This window comes from Triturus cristatus, chromosome 12 (assembly GCF_964204655.1).
Source record: "Triturus cristatus chromosome 12, aTriCri1.1, whole genome shotgun sequence".
NCBI classification, from domain to species: domain Eukaryota; kingdom Metazoa; phylum Chordata; class Amphibia; order Caudata; family Salamandridae; genus Triturus; species Triturus cristatus.
The window spans coordinates 579,777,749-579,792,529 of NC_140595.1; the positions used below are offsets into that span (position 1 = coordinate 579,777,749).

General features: G+C 44.9%; 1 protein-coding gene across 1 annotated transcript in view; it reads right to left on the reverse strand.

Moving 5' to 3' along the window:
* The window catches only part of ADAT1 (adenosine deaminase tRNA specific 1), a 179,192-nt gene extending 167,279 nt beyond the window's left edge, over positions 1–11,913 (reverse strand). Inside the window, exons 1-2 of the mRNA XM_085636915.1 lie at positions 11,851–11,913; positions 345–511 (exon numbers count right to left, since the gene is read on the reverse strand). Of these exons, the coding sequence (XP_085493041.1) occupies positions 345–507 (163 nt within the window). The 5' untranslated portion in view covers positions 508–511; positions 11,851–11,913. The remainder of the gene's footprint in view (positions 1–344; positions 512–11,850) is intronic.
* Positions 11,914–14,781: the final 2,868 nt, after the last annotated feature.

Genomic DNA, 14,781 nt, shown 5'->3' on the forward strand with positions numbered 1-14,781 from the left:
CTTCACGGCATGGCTAAATGACTTTGATGTGAATCTTAAGTATACCTATTTGTTTGTTTCAATATTTAATTCGTGGACATGTAGGTTAAACATTCTTTTATTTTGGATCTGTTATGCACAGTACAATAAGGTTCAATGTCAACCATCTCCACAACCAATAATCACACCTCTAACAAACTGGACAGAGAGCAGGAAAAACTACCAAGGACTCTTGAACATATTTCTTCTTACTGATACATTTAAACTTACACACATTCAAACCTTATTAATAATGAACACTAAAAGTGCCTTTGAGCTACAGAGGCATACTGTGACAAAATATGCTTGCAGACTAGAGTACTGACCTGGCTGGTGTCCAGTGCTGGGGTGACTGTTGGGCTGGGACACTACTTGCACTACAGCTGCCAGTAGAGTCCATTCTCTCTTGGGGTCTGGCATACCCCTCTTGGGAAGCTTGGCGCTGTAGTGCTTGTAACACAACTCAGCAATGTCATCAGCTGACCACATTTTCCTTAAAAATTGAAATCAAAAAGAGGTTTAGATCACAAGGTTATGCACAGCTCCGGAACATTGCAATTAAACGTAAAGCTGCTCTACTCCTGTCCGACAAAATCTAGACCTTTAGGAAAATCACATCTTCATTAAAAGTAGGAAGAAATACATTGGTTGCAGTAAGAAGGAAGCATTGTTGGAAGCAATGGGCTATATAGTTTATTTGGCCTATATAATATCATTTGTGTATATTTTTCGGAGGCAATGTGCTATATTTTCTTTTTACAACTGTTACAACCAGGCTGCAAGGCACAAATGTAACTCTAGAAAACTGTGTTTTTGCACCTGTTTGGATCACCAAATGTTGTTGAGAAGGGGTTACACTTGTTGAGGGACATCAGATGAATAATTGGTTGTGTTCTATCATTTCCGAATGGTCATATATTAAGCTGAGCAAATATGCTTGCAAATTGGGCTTTGGATGAAAAGTTCATGGTTTAAAAAGAAACGATGCATAGCAACTATTCTGCAGGTCACAGTTTTCTAGGAAATCATACACAGTACCTACTACTCAAGGAGTTTAGTATGCGATTCACATTCTTTTCTGTGAGTAGTTCTGTATTAATCAAAGCTGAGATGCTGCCTAACTCCTGAATTTTTAGGAGCAAGAGAAAGTTACTTGCAGAATAACGCACTGTGAATTGGACCACTGAGACTTGATTGAGTGCGACCATATCCCTCAAATTGTGCTGATGTGTAAATATGCTGCTTTTATTGACAAAATGTATTAGGAGCACTCTTAATGAGTCCGGTATGTATGAATTACTTAGTACATGTGCGCATCATGCTGCGCCTATACTTCATCAAGTGTTTTTCTATTTTTTTAAGCAAATGCAAGCATTTTACAGAGGCTGGACTTTGTTTAAGAAGCTGAATTTTAAAGTAGCTGATCGGATAATTGACTTTAACTAAAATGAAGGCATATTATTGCTATGATAAATTATTGCCTTGTTTATGAGCTGTAATGAACAAATATTTAACTATTAATTAAATAAATAATGGCTGAATAAATGCACCAGGCACGTAACTTAAAATCAGCCAAGCAATATCATATGTGACTCTTTCAGCCAGTTTATTCATTTATCCAACAACACACTGTCTGATAAAACTTGCAGTTTGACTTTTATTGCAAAAATCTCTATTTGCTAAAATGGAAGGACTCCCTAAAGGTGTCCAAAATGGCATGACAGCCAAACACTAGTGATAGGCTTTTGTTTTACAACTCTTGTTTACTGGTGTTACTTCACCTAGCTCAACTGAATGGAATCATGGCTACAACGCCTAGATTGTATAAGCCTTTTAAATTAAAACATAGTACTGGGTTAAGGAGTCATCTGGTAACCTTAAGAAACAGTATTGGCAAAGCCAATAGGTCTCGTCTATGCAAGAGCTACTGGCTTTGCCAATACGTTTACCAATGTTGAACACCTGTGTGGCTGCTGTTCAGCATGGCTAAATGTTACCGTGGTAAATAAAGTAGAATGGAGTAGAGTGACGTGTCGTAAAGTGGAGGAGAGTTAATTGCCATTGAGTGGCATAGAGAGGTGTAGAGTAGGGTTGAGTGGCATAGAGTGGAGTGGTGTAGTGTGTTGTGGGGTGTCGTGGAGTAGAGCGTCATAGAGTGGAAGGGCGCAGAGTTGAGTAGAGTTGAGTGGTGTGGAGTACAGTGTCAATGTGGAGTAGAGTGTTACAGAATAAAGTGGTATAGAGTGTCATAGAGCAGAGTGGAGTGGTATAGAGGGTTTTGTGTAGAGTGCAGTAGTGTTGTAGAGTAGAGTGACCTAGAGAAGATTGTTGTAGAATGGGATGGCATAGAGTGGAATAGAGTGTTGTACAGTCGAGTGGTATAAAGTGTCAGAGTGGAGCAGTGTGTCATTGAACAGAGTGGAGTATAGTGGCATGGAGTGGCAGAGGGGGTTGCGTAGTGTGTCGTAGGGTAGAGTAGTGTCATAGAGTGTTGTGGAGTGGCATAGAGTGGAGTAGAGTTTAATGAAGAAGAGCATCATGGAGTGGAGTATTGTGGAGTGTCGTAGTTTGAAGTGGAGTACGGTGGACTTGAGTGAAGTTGCGTAAAGTACAGTGGTGCAGAGTAGATTGGCTTTGAGTAAATTGGTATAGAGTACATTGGTATAGAGTGTAGTGACGTACAGTAGAGTGGTGCAGAGTAGACTGCAGTGGCGTAGACTGCAATGGCGTAAAATGGAGTGGTGCAGAGTGCAGTGACGTACAACAGATTGTTTCAGAGTAGAGTGGTATACGGGCATATTCCCCTGCACAGTGTCCGACTGCATGTTTATGTGATATTCTTATATTTTAGACCTGGCATCAAGCTAATCTACAGTGTATGCAGAGACCTAGGCCTGTCCTCATAGAGAATATAGGAATATTGTTCTTGTCCTAGATGTAGTACTTAAAGTGGTGGTAGCAGCATACCATGTTTCGAGATTGATAGTGTGATCAGACCTTTTTATCTGAGTCAGTGAGAGAATGGACCACTGGCCCTCTCATGCAAAACGTTTTGCTGTCATGTGAATACCCAAAACACTGAATTGACATTATGTGTGGATCTTGAGTGTGTGCGTGTATTACATGTGCAATAGTAGTTCTCCGTTTGTGGATGAGTCACAGTACTGAAGCTAATAAGATTCATTGTGGACGTCCCTGGTTTGGCACAAGATCGAGGACCGTTTCCCCAGACAGTGGCTGTAAATTACCAGCATTCATGTGGCTGGAGGATAGAACGCCAGACACTGGAGTGAAGAGGATGGAGACAAAGCTACCTTTAGAAATTCCATGAGCAAGAGGCTGCTGATTATTTCTTTTTGAGCACTGCCATTTGGTGGATGGTAGGGGTAAAGGGAGGGGACAGCTGTTTCTATTTTTCAATGTGAGGAAGTTTCTGGGTCAGGCCTGCCCTTTTGTATATCCCCAATTACTGCTTCAGAGTGGGTGATGACATTCAGGTGCAGACACCTCCCACTTCATTGTTCTCATGCTGCAAGTGTTCAAGAGAGCAACTCCAAACTGGTTCCGAAGTTTGAGACAGTGGATCCATATATCCTTTCTAGGCTGCAGTTGCCTTAGTGAGCGTATCATCCCAGTCAGGCCTGCAACTGCCTTGGTGATTGCATTGGTCTACACCTGCTTCGATGTTCCTCATCAGAACATATGGGTTACATCCACCTTACAAGTTGTGATGAGTCTGCAGCTATTGAACCCACACCCGTATGGTGTTTCAAAGTCTGCTGATTGAGACAGGACCAATCCAGGCAGGGGTGTATGGAAAAAACACACCCCGCACTCTGCCTCTTCGGCAGCTTCTGAGTAACTGCATCCAATTTTCACGGCCCTCCGCCTCAATGGAGTCAAGCAGTAGAGTTCATGCTAGTGAAAGACTAAGAGATGGAATTTCTAGGGGGTGTGGCCAGTGCTACTCTCCTTGCCAACGCAGGTTAACATCTCTCTCGCCCATTATCTGGTAATCCAGCATTTTCCTCCCTGCAAAAGACCCTATCCTCCTGGAGTAAGAAGTCTGCAGTGGCAGGGATGCATCCAGAGGCGAGGCTAGAAGACCCCACCAAGTCCAGAATCGGGTGGCTAGGGACTACTTGCATGGGCCGATCTAAATTAGGTGGGCTTGTGGGCTTAGCACTAGTTTTGTCGCCAACAGTCCTTCCAGGCAGATGGGCTCCCTAGGGTGGGCTGTGACCTGCAATCTTCGACTACTCTGTCTGATCTGGACTGTAGCTGGAGATGCTGCCGCCGCTTGGGGAGGTCCAGTGCCTGAGGACACAGAGTGCACTGGCCACCCCTCCCATCATAAACAGGATTAGCTGGTGAGCATGGTGAGTGGGGAAACTGTTGGGGCTTCGTGGGGGGAGCTCTGATATGCCATATATTGCCCCTTTTAGAGGTGTGGGGGCTGCCTCAGGATCTGCCATTGTTGGTGGCCACCACCCATGTGGAAAGCCAATAGGCCCCTCTGCCTATTCACGCTGGAGTGGAAGCTGGGTTTTCTGCACCCCATCCTTTGTGACATTCACTCATGCTGCAACCTTAGAACCCCCTATTTTTCAACAAACAATGGCATTGCACATACAATTTGCCAAGCGACTGCTAATATTCAGAGGCAGTCCTGACATCCTGGACTAAATGGGTTGCCGTTGTGGTGGTCCCCCGCATGGCATAATATGATGGAAAATACCCCCCTGGGTGACACTGCGTGAGTGATGTGACAAGCCTCCTTCTTGGCACGGACTCACACTCAATAGAGAACCATGAGAGATAGTACCATCTCTTGAGCTCCGCTCAAGTGGGACCTTAGGGCTGGCAGAGTGACCCTATGTTGCTTCCCACCCTAATTCTGCGTGCTTGGTGCCTTGGTGGATTGTAAGCCCCCCCCCCCTCCAGACAAAGAGTGACTACACAAGGGCTTGACTGAGCTGCTCATGCTGAGGCTGTGTGGTCTTTCTGAAGCAGTAATTTGGCCCGATCCCTTGTGAGGCAGATTTAAATCTTCCCAGCAGCTCAGTCTCTCCTTTCCATCCATTTACATTCCACCTGTGAGTAAACCAACAGACACGCTGCCTCGGATCTGACCTATCCCCTATGCTGGCCCTTTTTCTTCTCTCAGTTGTCGACCAGGGCCACAATCCCTCCTGTGGACGGCTGCCGTCACCAGCATACAGGTCTTGATTTAGACTGATCATCCTACACCACTGGAATGCTCGCCCCTCTGGTGACCAACATGGGTTTTGAAAGCGGGTCAAAATGCACCTGAGGCACTATGAACAGCTCTTCACAACGGGAAGGCCCAAACAGACCTGAACCAATGTCCCACTCACTGGAAAGAAGTCTCAACAACTGCCTGAAGCAGCCCCCACAGCTACTGTCTTGAAGAAAGCAGACACTATTCAGAAAGCCATAAGTTCTACATGCTCTGCAGAGAGCAGACCAAAAGAAAATAGCAGAACGAGTTACGCAGAGAAATACAGTATTTACACCCCTTGTCCCAGGTGCACCAATGCCAACCACAAGACCTAATAGATCAAATACAATTCCTAAAGGTCAGAGCTGAAGACGCTGAGGGCTGGTCTAGGTGGAATAATCTGAGGGTGATTGGTCTCATAGAGGGCGTAGAATGGAACAGCCCAATGCAGTTCCTTAAACAGTGAATCAAGACATTCCTGTCCGCCTAGATCCTTTCTCCTCCTTTTGCCATTGAGAGGGCCCATCGCATCCCAGCCAGGTACACTTCCCCGGGCGCCTCTCCTTGTCTCCTCATAGCATGGCTCCTGCACTACAAAAACAGGAATTTGAAAAACATCAAGTCCTGCTCTTTCTGATCTATAGATGCTAGATGTTCAACACCAGTGTACTTCCTTTCTGAGGGTGAAGAGGTTGCTTAGAGACATGGGTATCAAATATTCGCTCCAGTCCCAGCGAAGCTCAAGGTCATGACTGACCAAAGTCCCTTTAATTTATGGAACTGGAGGCTGTCTAGGATTGGGTAGAGGGTTGCTGTACCGCTTCTCAGTCGGCTGATACATACAGAGAGGCTAGCAGACCAAAACACTGCCGGCGACACCGCAGAACTGAAATGTCAAAGCCAACTGCCACTTCGTTCATGCCATCTCCTGAACAAGACAGAGGCGTTAGGGTCTAACTGCAGCTGCCACTCGTCTTCACCCAGACTCACTTTCCCCATCATCTGTATCATTAAAAGACAATACCTCCTCCTCATTGTTCCCGCTCCGTAGCCAGGGATTTCCCAGGTGGTGACCTCCCAAATTGCTGATGACTTGCGGTAGAGTAACTCAGACTCCTGCAGCTGATTTCCACTCTGAAATGACCAGCTGTCTGAGGATCCTTTGATCACCCCTAGACATGAACCGAAGGGTGGGAGGGAGTGGACCTTTGTTGAAAATTTGCCAATCATGAGGTGGGGGTTGCCATTGCCCACCAAGTTTCTCTGGCTTGTCAGGCTTCCTATTTTCTCCTGCCCTCGCTGTTACTTTTACACAGGCCAAGCTCCTGCTGAAACTACTAGGTGGGCCTTCTTAACAGCCCTACTCTACAGGTGGCTGGCAGATATATGGGTGCATTTGCATGCAGAACTGATACTACATGCTCTGAGCTGCCACTGATCAGCACCACATGGGTTCCGCACTAAACGGCTTCCTATACCTTAGTATATTGGCATATTCAGGGGATGCATACGGCTAGTAGGCGCTACAAGAAACATTCCTTCCTTAAGCGCAGAGGCGTTTTCTTGGCATTTCTCCATGAGAGACACATGGCAGCATCCGAGGGTCCCAGACTTCAAAAAACATGGCAAGGGCAAACTTTCTCCACTAACTACTCTGCCTCGACTAGGGGTGTATTGATTTGAATCAGGGCAAGGGTCCCATTCTCCATGAAGTCCATCATCATAGACCCGGTGCAGTAGATTTGCTCTTGTCGAAGATGTACTGTATGGGCTCCTGCTGGCACCGAGCAGAAAATATGCCCAAACTCAGATCAACCTGTATTCCTTACACAGCTATCGGGCACACTCTAAATAGATCCCACCCCAGTTGCCATAGACACCTAGTTAGCAACGCCTGGTTGCTCACTTGGCTCCAACAATGGTCACTGGTGGACGTCTGGAGGCAACATAACTCAGGACTTTGTTTATACTTCTTCTACTCCCCTACAAGATCTGTATGTACGCCTTGACGCATCCTAGGCTTGACTCACATTTGTTCAAAGTTCTCTTCTTCAGACTACTTGGGTAGATCCATTTTGGGCCGTAGCCCTTCAATAATGTGCCTCCTATGGAGCAAAGTCCTCACTCCTACTCACACTTGGTGTCTGCAGGGTGGTGCCATTGAAGACCCCACTTTTTGCAGCTCCCTTGTGTCCTGTATCCATGATTACTTTGAAGATAATGAAAGGTCCACTGCCTCTCACTCAACAGAGAGGGAAGCCTTCAAGGTAGCCGTCTGTGGTAATTGTATATAGGAGTTCTTAACTTTCAGTAGGAAACTTGAGGAATTGTCCAAAGCAGAAAAAGTGAGTCACCTGAAGCAACAGATGGCTTGCAGGTCTCTCCCTTGATGAGGCAACCGCAGATTTATGCCCACTTCAACTAGATGAATTAAATGGGCTTCTGGTGACAAACACTTGTGAGCTCGTCTCATATCCTCACATCCTTCAAGTCAGGCTATGGTGCTATTACTGCGCAGTACACATTTCTAACCAGGTGACTCCATGTGCTCCAGCTATTCCCCTTCTGTGCCTCCAAAAGCCGCATGGCCCCCTCAGGCAGAGAGAACGGACACACTTGCATAACTCAAAACTCTCAACACTAGTCGATATCTTTAAGGAAGGACGTCTTCTCTAGTTTGCCAAACTCACAGAACAATCCTGTCTCCAGGGTGGCAATCCTTCATGCATCAGACCACTCACCATAACATTCACCAATGTTCATCACCAAGCCAGAGACGCATTCCTTTAGCCAAGCCCTTTACCCCATGGGGTTAGATTGCAAACATATCCCCATGTTTTACAAGATCCTTCTTCCGCACACTTAACTTTCACCTACAGCACTAAGCGACAAATGGGAGACGAGGTGGGCAATGTGTTCCACTCAAAAGAATGGTCAAGGCCCCTAGCCTTCCCACACTATGTATTCTGCAATGCTAAGTCCAAGTTGATTCTATTCTTCTCATTACACAAGGCTTATCTCTTCCATGCTGCTGTCAATGAGTCCCCACTGTTCAGCTGAAAATTATGATTTTTTTCACATGCTCTGGCCCTCCCGGAGAGATTATTGGCCCACATTGTAGAAATAATGTTCACCATCACAAAAAAAACATCCCCCTTGATTTGGTATAAGTGGCTTTTGACATTTTCAAGCATTCTGAGAAAGACAATGTTGCATCCCATTTTGCCAACCTTGATTTTCGCATAGCGAAGCATGCCAATCTATGCACTAGAAGGCCAACTGCCCCCACATTAATGGCCTAGCAGAACACCCTTTCCAAATGGACAGAGGCTGAAAGTAAAGCCTCGAACCGAGAGGGATCTAAAGGTCTTCGCAGGCACACTATTGCTAGGAGTTGGAGGACTATCTCGGAGAACAGGAATGCGTCACTAGCCAAGGATGTCCCGACGCAACAACCCTTAAGTCCACCTAACACACCACCCTAGCAATTCAGTTCCCAACTATTGCCGCACGGGGCCCTACTGTTAACACGTTAAATGCCCCCAATAACTGCATACTCCCTCAACATGACTGCAATGCCCGTATAACAACTACAACTGTATCCCACCTGGTTCCTCTGCTACTTTAGCGTTCTGAACTTGCTAATAACAAACACTGAGTCAGATGGTGATCATTTATGGTCTTACACTACAGGCAGACGCTTGCAACACAGCATATCCACTGATCATTGCAGTGGTATCAAAACTCTTACAATTGTTTATTGTAGAAATGCATATTAGACTCAAACTTGCACTGAATTCCAAATTCCCAAAGTAACTGCATTTGCGTCATTGTTGCGCTAAATCCAAGTCAACTGTTACTTATGCTACACCAAGGTCTGTAACAGAAAAAAAAATCTAAATGCAAATAAAGTTTGTTTTAGGAGAAAAAGATGGAATTCCCAACCACTACACCACCAGTGGTAAGAACTCAAGAAAATAAGTCAACTTATTGCACGTTTGATTACACAGACACCATTATCCTTACCTGAGCCTAATTTATACTTATACCACAACTGCTGGGGGGGCAAACTTACTTAGAGTCACCCAGATGGGAGATAGCAAGGAGGTAAGAAAGAGGGGTAGAGCCAAGCGAGTCGTGACTAGGATCACCACCCCTACATACTGGATTGAACATTGTAGTAACGACTGCTACTGTGAGATTAAAAAGTACTTTCTGTTCCTCAACCAAAAAAAGCATTAGACTGGTCATCAAAATGATTGTGCCTTTTGGTTGATTTTCAAGTTCTGGTTTCATGCCCCCCCCCCCCAACTGAATCCCTGAGAAGCCTGTGACTACTTCCCTTCCTTACCCTGATAGTCACATTCAGAAAGAGTTGCAGTTGGCCAAGTTTGCAAAGTCAACACAGTGTGGACTTCAGCAGCAAACGACCTCAAACACAAAGGCTGAAGCGTAGTAGCCCCCGTGTGCCTTTGGCACACCAAAGTTGCTCAGGCAGCATACTACAAAAAGCCAGAAGGAAGAGAAAGAAAGAAAATATTAAAGAAATTATCAAGATAAGCAATTGTGCTGAATACCATAGGTTGTGTCACTTCTTATCCCTCTAAATAACTTACTAATATCAAAAGTGCTTTAACATCTGGCCAGGTGGAACTATGTAAACTGCAGCACAATACAATACACTGCAGGGTAGAATCATGGATGTGTGGGACAGGGATGTGAGAAAAGCACAGCTAATCACTGTGTCTTAAGGAGGCCAACCTCAACTCAATTCCTGGCCCATAGAAAGCACCGTGCCACAACACACTTAACCAGGATTTGATAGGCACCCATTTTCGTTATGAAATGAAGCAGAATGAGGAAGCCCCCTTAAGCTACTGCAAAGGTGAAAGGAATCCCTCACCATGAACCGACAGATCAACGCCGTCACCTCCAGCTGCTTCAACATCCTCCGCAAGACCTTCAAATGGATCCCCCTGGAGTCAAGGAAGACAGTCACCCACGCACTCATCACCAGCAGACTGGACTACGGCAATGCACTACAAGCCGGCATAAACAAGTCCCTACTCCGAAAACTCCAGATGATACAGAATACTGCTGCCCGACTCGTCCTCGGCATCCCCTAGCACAAACACATCAGCCAACACCTTCAAAGGCTCCACTGGCTCCCCGTGGAGAAAAGAGTCACCTTCAAAATCCTCACCCACGCCTACAAATGCCTACCCAACACCGGACCCAAATACCTCAACGACAGAATCAACTTCCACGTACCCAAAAGAAACCTCCGATCTTCCAACCTCGCACTGGCCGAAACCCCGCACATCCGCCAAGCCAGAGCAGGTGGAAGATCCTTATCTCACATTGCAGCCAAAACCTGGAACGAGCCCCCGGCAGACATCAGACTCACCCCCTCCCTGAACACCTTCAGGAAGGCCCTCAAGACCTGGCTCTTTGGCTAACGGATCTGCGAAACGCCCCCCCCCCTCCCCCCTCCCCAGCGCCTTGAGCACTTTTCGTTCACATTCAATAATGCCTCAGTTGGGAATCCGGGAATCTCATGTTCAAGCTGCATCCCTCGCCAGTCCTATCAGCTCAGCTGACTGTAAACAGAATCATTGGAGCTATCAGTATGACGTCACAGGGGGACATAAACACCCTGTCTGGTTCAAATTCTCTGTAGTAAAGCACAATCATTGGTGCTTAAAGAATTGAGAATGGCACTGGGGAGCAGGATCTTGTTAAATTGCCACAGCACCCCTGGAAAAGAAACTTGCAAAAATCATTTCAGTGTTTTAAGAATGTATGTTGAAAAAAAGAAAGGGACCTTCCAACAATCCTTTGAAGGCACTAAATGCATGCCTCACAATTAAAATGAATTGTGTTACTAATGGTTAGCTTGTTTTAAATGCACACTGACTAGTTAATGCAAGTTGAAAACGACAGATCTTAATAAAGGGCACCAACTGCCTACTGACAGTGGCTGTGTGATTGCTGTTAAAACGGTGTCTGAAACCAGTTTTTAAAAGCGCTTCACTCTCTGGGACTGGGGTTTTTGAATTTAGCATTATAATTATAAAAGTGTTGGGCTAACTATTCAAGCGTATAGATAGAACGGTACACATTGTGTAGAGTTTGTATTTACGAATGATTTTGCCCACATTTTTTGATGCATCGGCTGATCTTGGTGCCTAAAGAGACCACTAGCTCGTCTCTCCCCATCACTGCTTTGACGGTTACGTTTTGCCGCCAATATAAATACTGCATTGAGCGCAGAGTGGTGCCAAAAGAGACCACTAGCTCGTCTCTCCCCATCACTGCTTTGACGGTTACGTTTTGCCGCCAATATACTGCATTGAGCGCAGAGTAAAACGTGTATCACGTCGGGTCACGCTCGAAACCATTAAGCGACATGAAGATTACGAAATTGAGCTCCAGTTTAATAATAGACTGACTGTGGAATAAACTTTTCACGCCCTACGATTTAATTTCATCACATCAAATTCTTTCAACAAGCAGGGCAGACGCCGATACTCGGTTGTTCATCTCAACTAAACCCCCCCCCCCCCGTGCCATTAATGTGTGTACATCACCTCTGTAATCCTGCCCACCAAAGAGACAGCGCTAGAGACTGGTTCTTTTAGCCAACGCCTTCCGTCACGTGAAGCACGTCGTCACCTTTTGATGACGTTCGACGCGCCCATTCGGTCCGGGCAAAACGGGAAAGTGTATGTCTGGTGAGCTTAGGCAGAGTTCGGACCGAACTAGGCGACCGGTTTAGCCGCGAGCGAGTGTGTCTGGGGGCACAGCTGCGGGCAGATTATTTGTTAGGACATTAAGTGTGTTCTACATTACACAATTGGTCACGAAGAAGCTGCATTTTAAAATTACAGCTTTAATACACCTGCTGTAGAGGTAATTGTTTGCTCAGTAATTCTGAGGGTGATAACTGGTAAGATAACTCGTGGTTAACACAGTTCTGGGTGAGCTCTGTGTTTTCCCCAGTCACAGTTTTGACGCATAAAGCAGCTTAGAGGGTTAATGTGCCTACTGCAAAGCACACCGTGTAACATGCAAATCACAGATTTATATTTTTATTCAGATAGGTAATTGGGCCACTGCTTTTGATACTGAGATCATGTTGCTACGTGCAGTTCATAATTTGCAAGCCTTCTAATATAACAAAAATTATCTATTAACCAACATCAAGGAGTTACATGCAAATTGTGAGTAGTGGGTTTAGGTTTTTATTGGGGTTTCTTCTCTTTCTGTTATTTTAAGATTGGGTTCCTCTGGGAAGTAATAGTCTTGTTAGTACAGACATAACAATCACCACATTATGTTTAATATCCCCACATTGTTTTTCCTGATCATTCACTTCTAACATATAATTTCTAGAAATATTAATGTGATTCCTACACTTTATAACCTTTTTTGTCTTATGTAACATTTCCAGTACATTGACTAACACACTTGTATGATTTATTGTGCCTATGTGTGATGTAAAGCGCTCTTACACCCTACACTGGTATGAGCAGTGTAATAAAAAGTATTAAGGGAGTGAATAGTGGGTGCCATTTAAATCAATATTTGATTAATTACTCATGCAGACAGATAAATCTTGCATTCTTGGAGTGAACAAAGTTTAAAAAACTGCCTTCCAATAGTTTATCCTAAGTACCTGTGATGTGGCCATTTGTTTTCTTCCATTTCATTGGAGTTTAGGTGTTAGGCTTTAGGCTTTAGATGGGTCCCAGCCAGGAGGACTTATGGCCCTTTAAATGTAGGCCTTTGTTTTGCTCCCAGCTTGATGGTAAAATATGAAAGCCCCCTAGTTGCCTGCACATTGCTGCCCTAAACTGAATGCGGACAAAATACATGCGCTTTTGAATTATGTTCTGGTGTCAGAATATAACACCAGGGCAAATTCAGCATGTTTCTCCGGAGGTAAATAGCTGCCAGAACTGGGATCCAGTGGGTTCCCCTACTTTCCAGCAGTAATCTCAGCAGTGCTTTAAATGGGAAAAAATAAGTGCAGGTACTCATTAAAATGAGCTAAAGGTGTAGTGAGGGGGCGGGGCAAAGGGCAAGACATGATGATACTTAACAACTTCTGTATCGGTTGCAGCACATACCAAAATATGAGAAATGTGTTTATATAAGCAAAGCAGGTTAACTCATTACACAAAATGAAAGAGAAATGGGATAATATGTTAACATTTTTTTTTTTTGCAATAGTTGCACCTTCCTAATGTCATACTGTTAATTGCTTTTTGGCACAATACTATATATTTTTGAGCATGCGAGTAGGAAGAAACTTCAAATACCCCCACGTCGAACCAAAGCTCTTATGGCACCAAGCAAATGAAGCAACTCATCATGACCCTCCCCAAAAGATATCTCTTGTCTCCTCCATCGATCTATCCATTCATGCTTTCATCCTACCATTTACCTGCTGCTGTCCACCATTTAACCTCTATATTCTATCGTCTATTCAGTCTTTCATCAGTCATTCAGTTTTTCACCATTCTGTCTATCCACCCTTCATATCGAAACCTATCCATCCATCCATCCATCCATCCATCCATCCATCGTCAAACCTATCCTTTCACTCATCCCTCTCTTTATCCACCCTTTCCCTCATCCATCAATCCTTTCCCTCATCCATCAACCCTTTCCCTCATCCATCAACCCTTTCACTCCTTTATTCCATCCACCCTTTCACTGAATCCCTCCTTTCACTCATCCATCATCTACCCTTTCATCTATTCTCCCTACCTTTCATTCATCCATCCAATCTTTCACTTTTCCAACCATCATTGGCCCTTTTATCCAATCACCACCCTCTTTCACACATTCATGCTTTCACTCATCCATCTATCTATTCATCCATTCATCTATACATCCACACTTGCTCACTCATCCATCCATCCACTCACCCACCCACCCTTTTACGTTATTTATGAATCTTTGTCGCCGAACAGACATGTACAAAGTGCCACCTATTTTCTTTAAAATACCTAGTGAGAGTGTCTAGATTCTCTCTCTCTTTCTCTCACTTTTTTTCTTACAAAAACAGGCATACACACAAACATAGCAGACACACAAAAGACTAAGGTAGATGAAAGCCATCTTTTCTCTTCACCTACCATGGCTTTTTTAATTGCCAGCAGGGCCGGACTGGCCGTAGCCTGATTGCCACTGCCAGGGCACAGACATGATTCCTGTGCATTTAGGAATGCACAGGATAATGTGACTGTGATTGCAGCATAGGGCTTGAATGGACCCTGCTCTGTCTAGCACGGCGTGATGGTGAGCACCCGGACAATATTTAATTTAGCCCTGCTGAATAGCTCAGCTGGAGCTCAGATCGGGGGCTGCAGAAGCAGTGCCTTGGCTGCCAGAGACACGTCCCACTCCTGCTCACCAGCACAGGCAATGAGCCTACCTCTCATGAGTACCGGTATTCTCCACGGCAGTAGAGAAGTGCCGGTACTCAGAGTTATAAATCTAAGAAGTTCTGG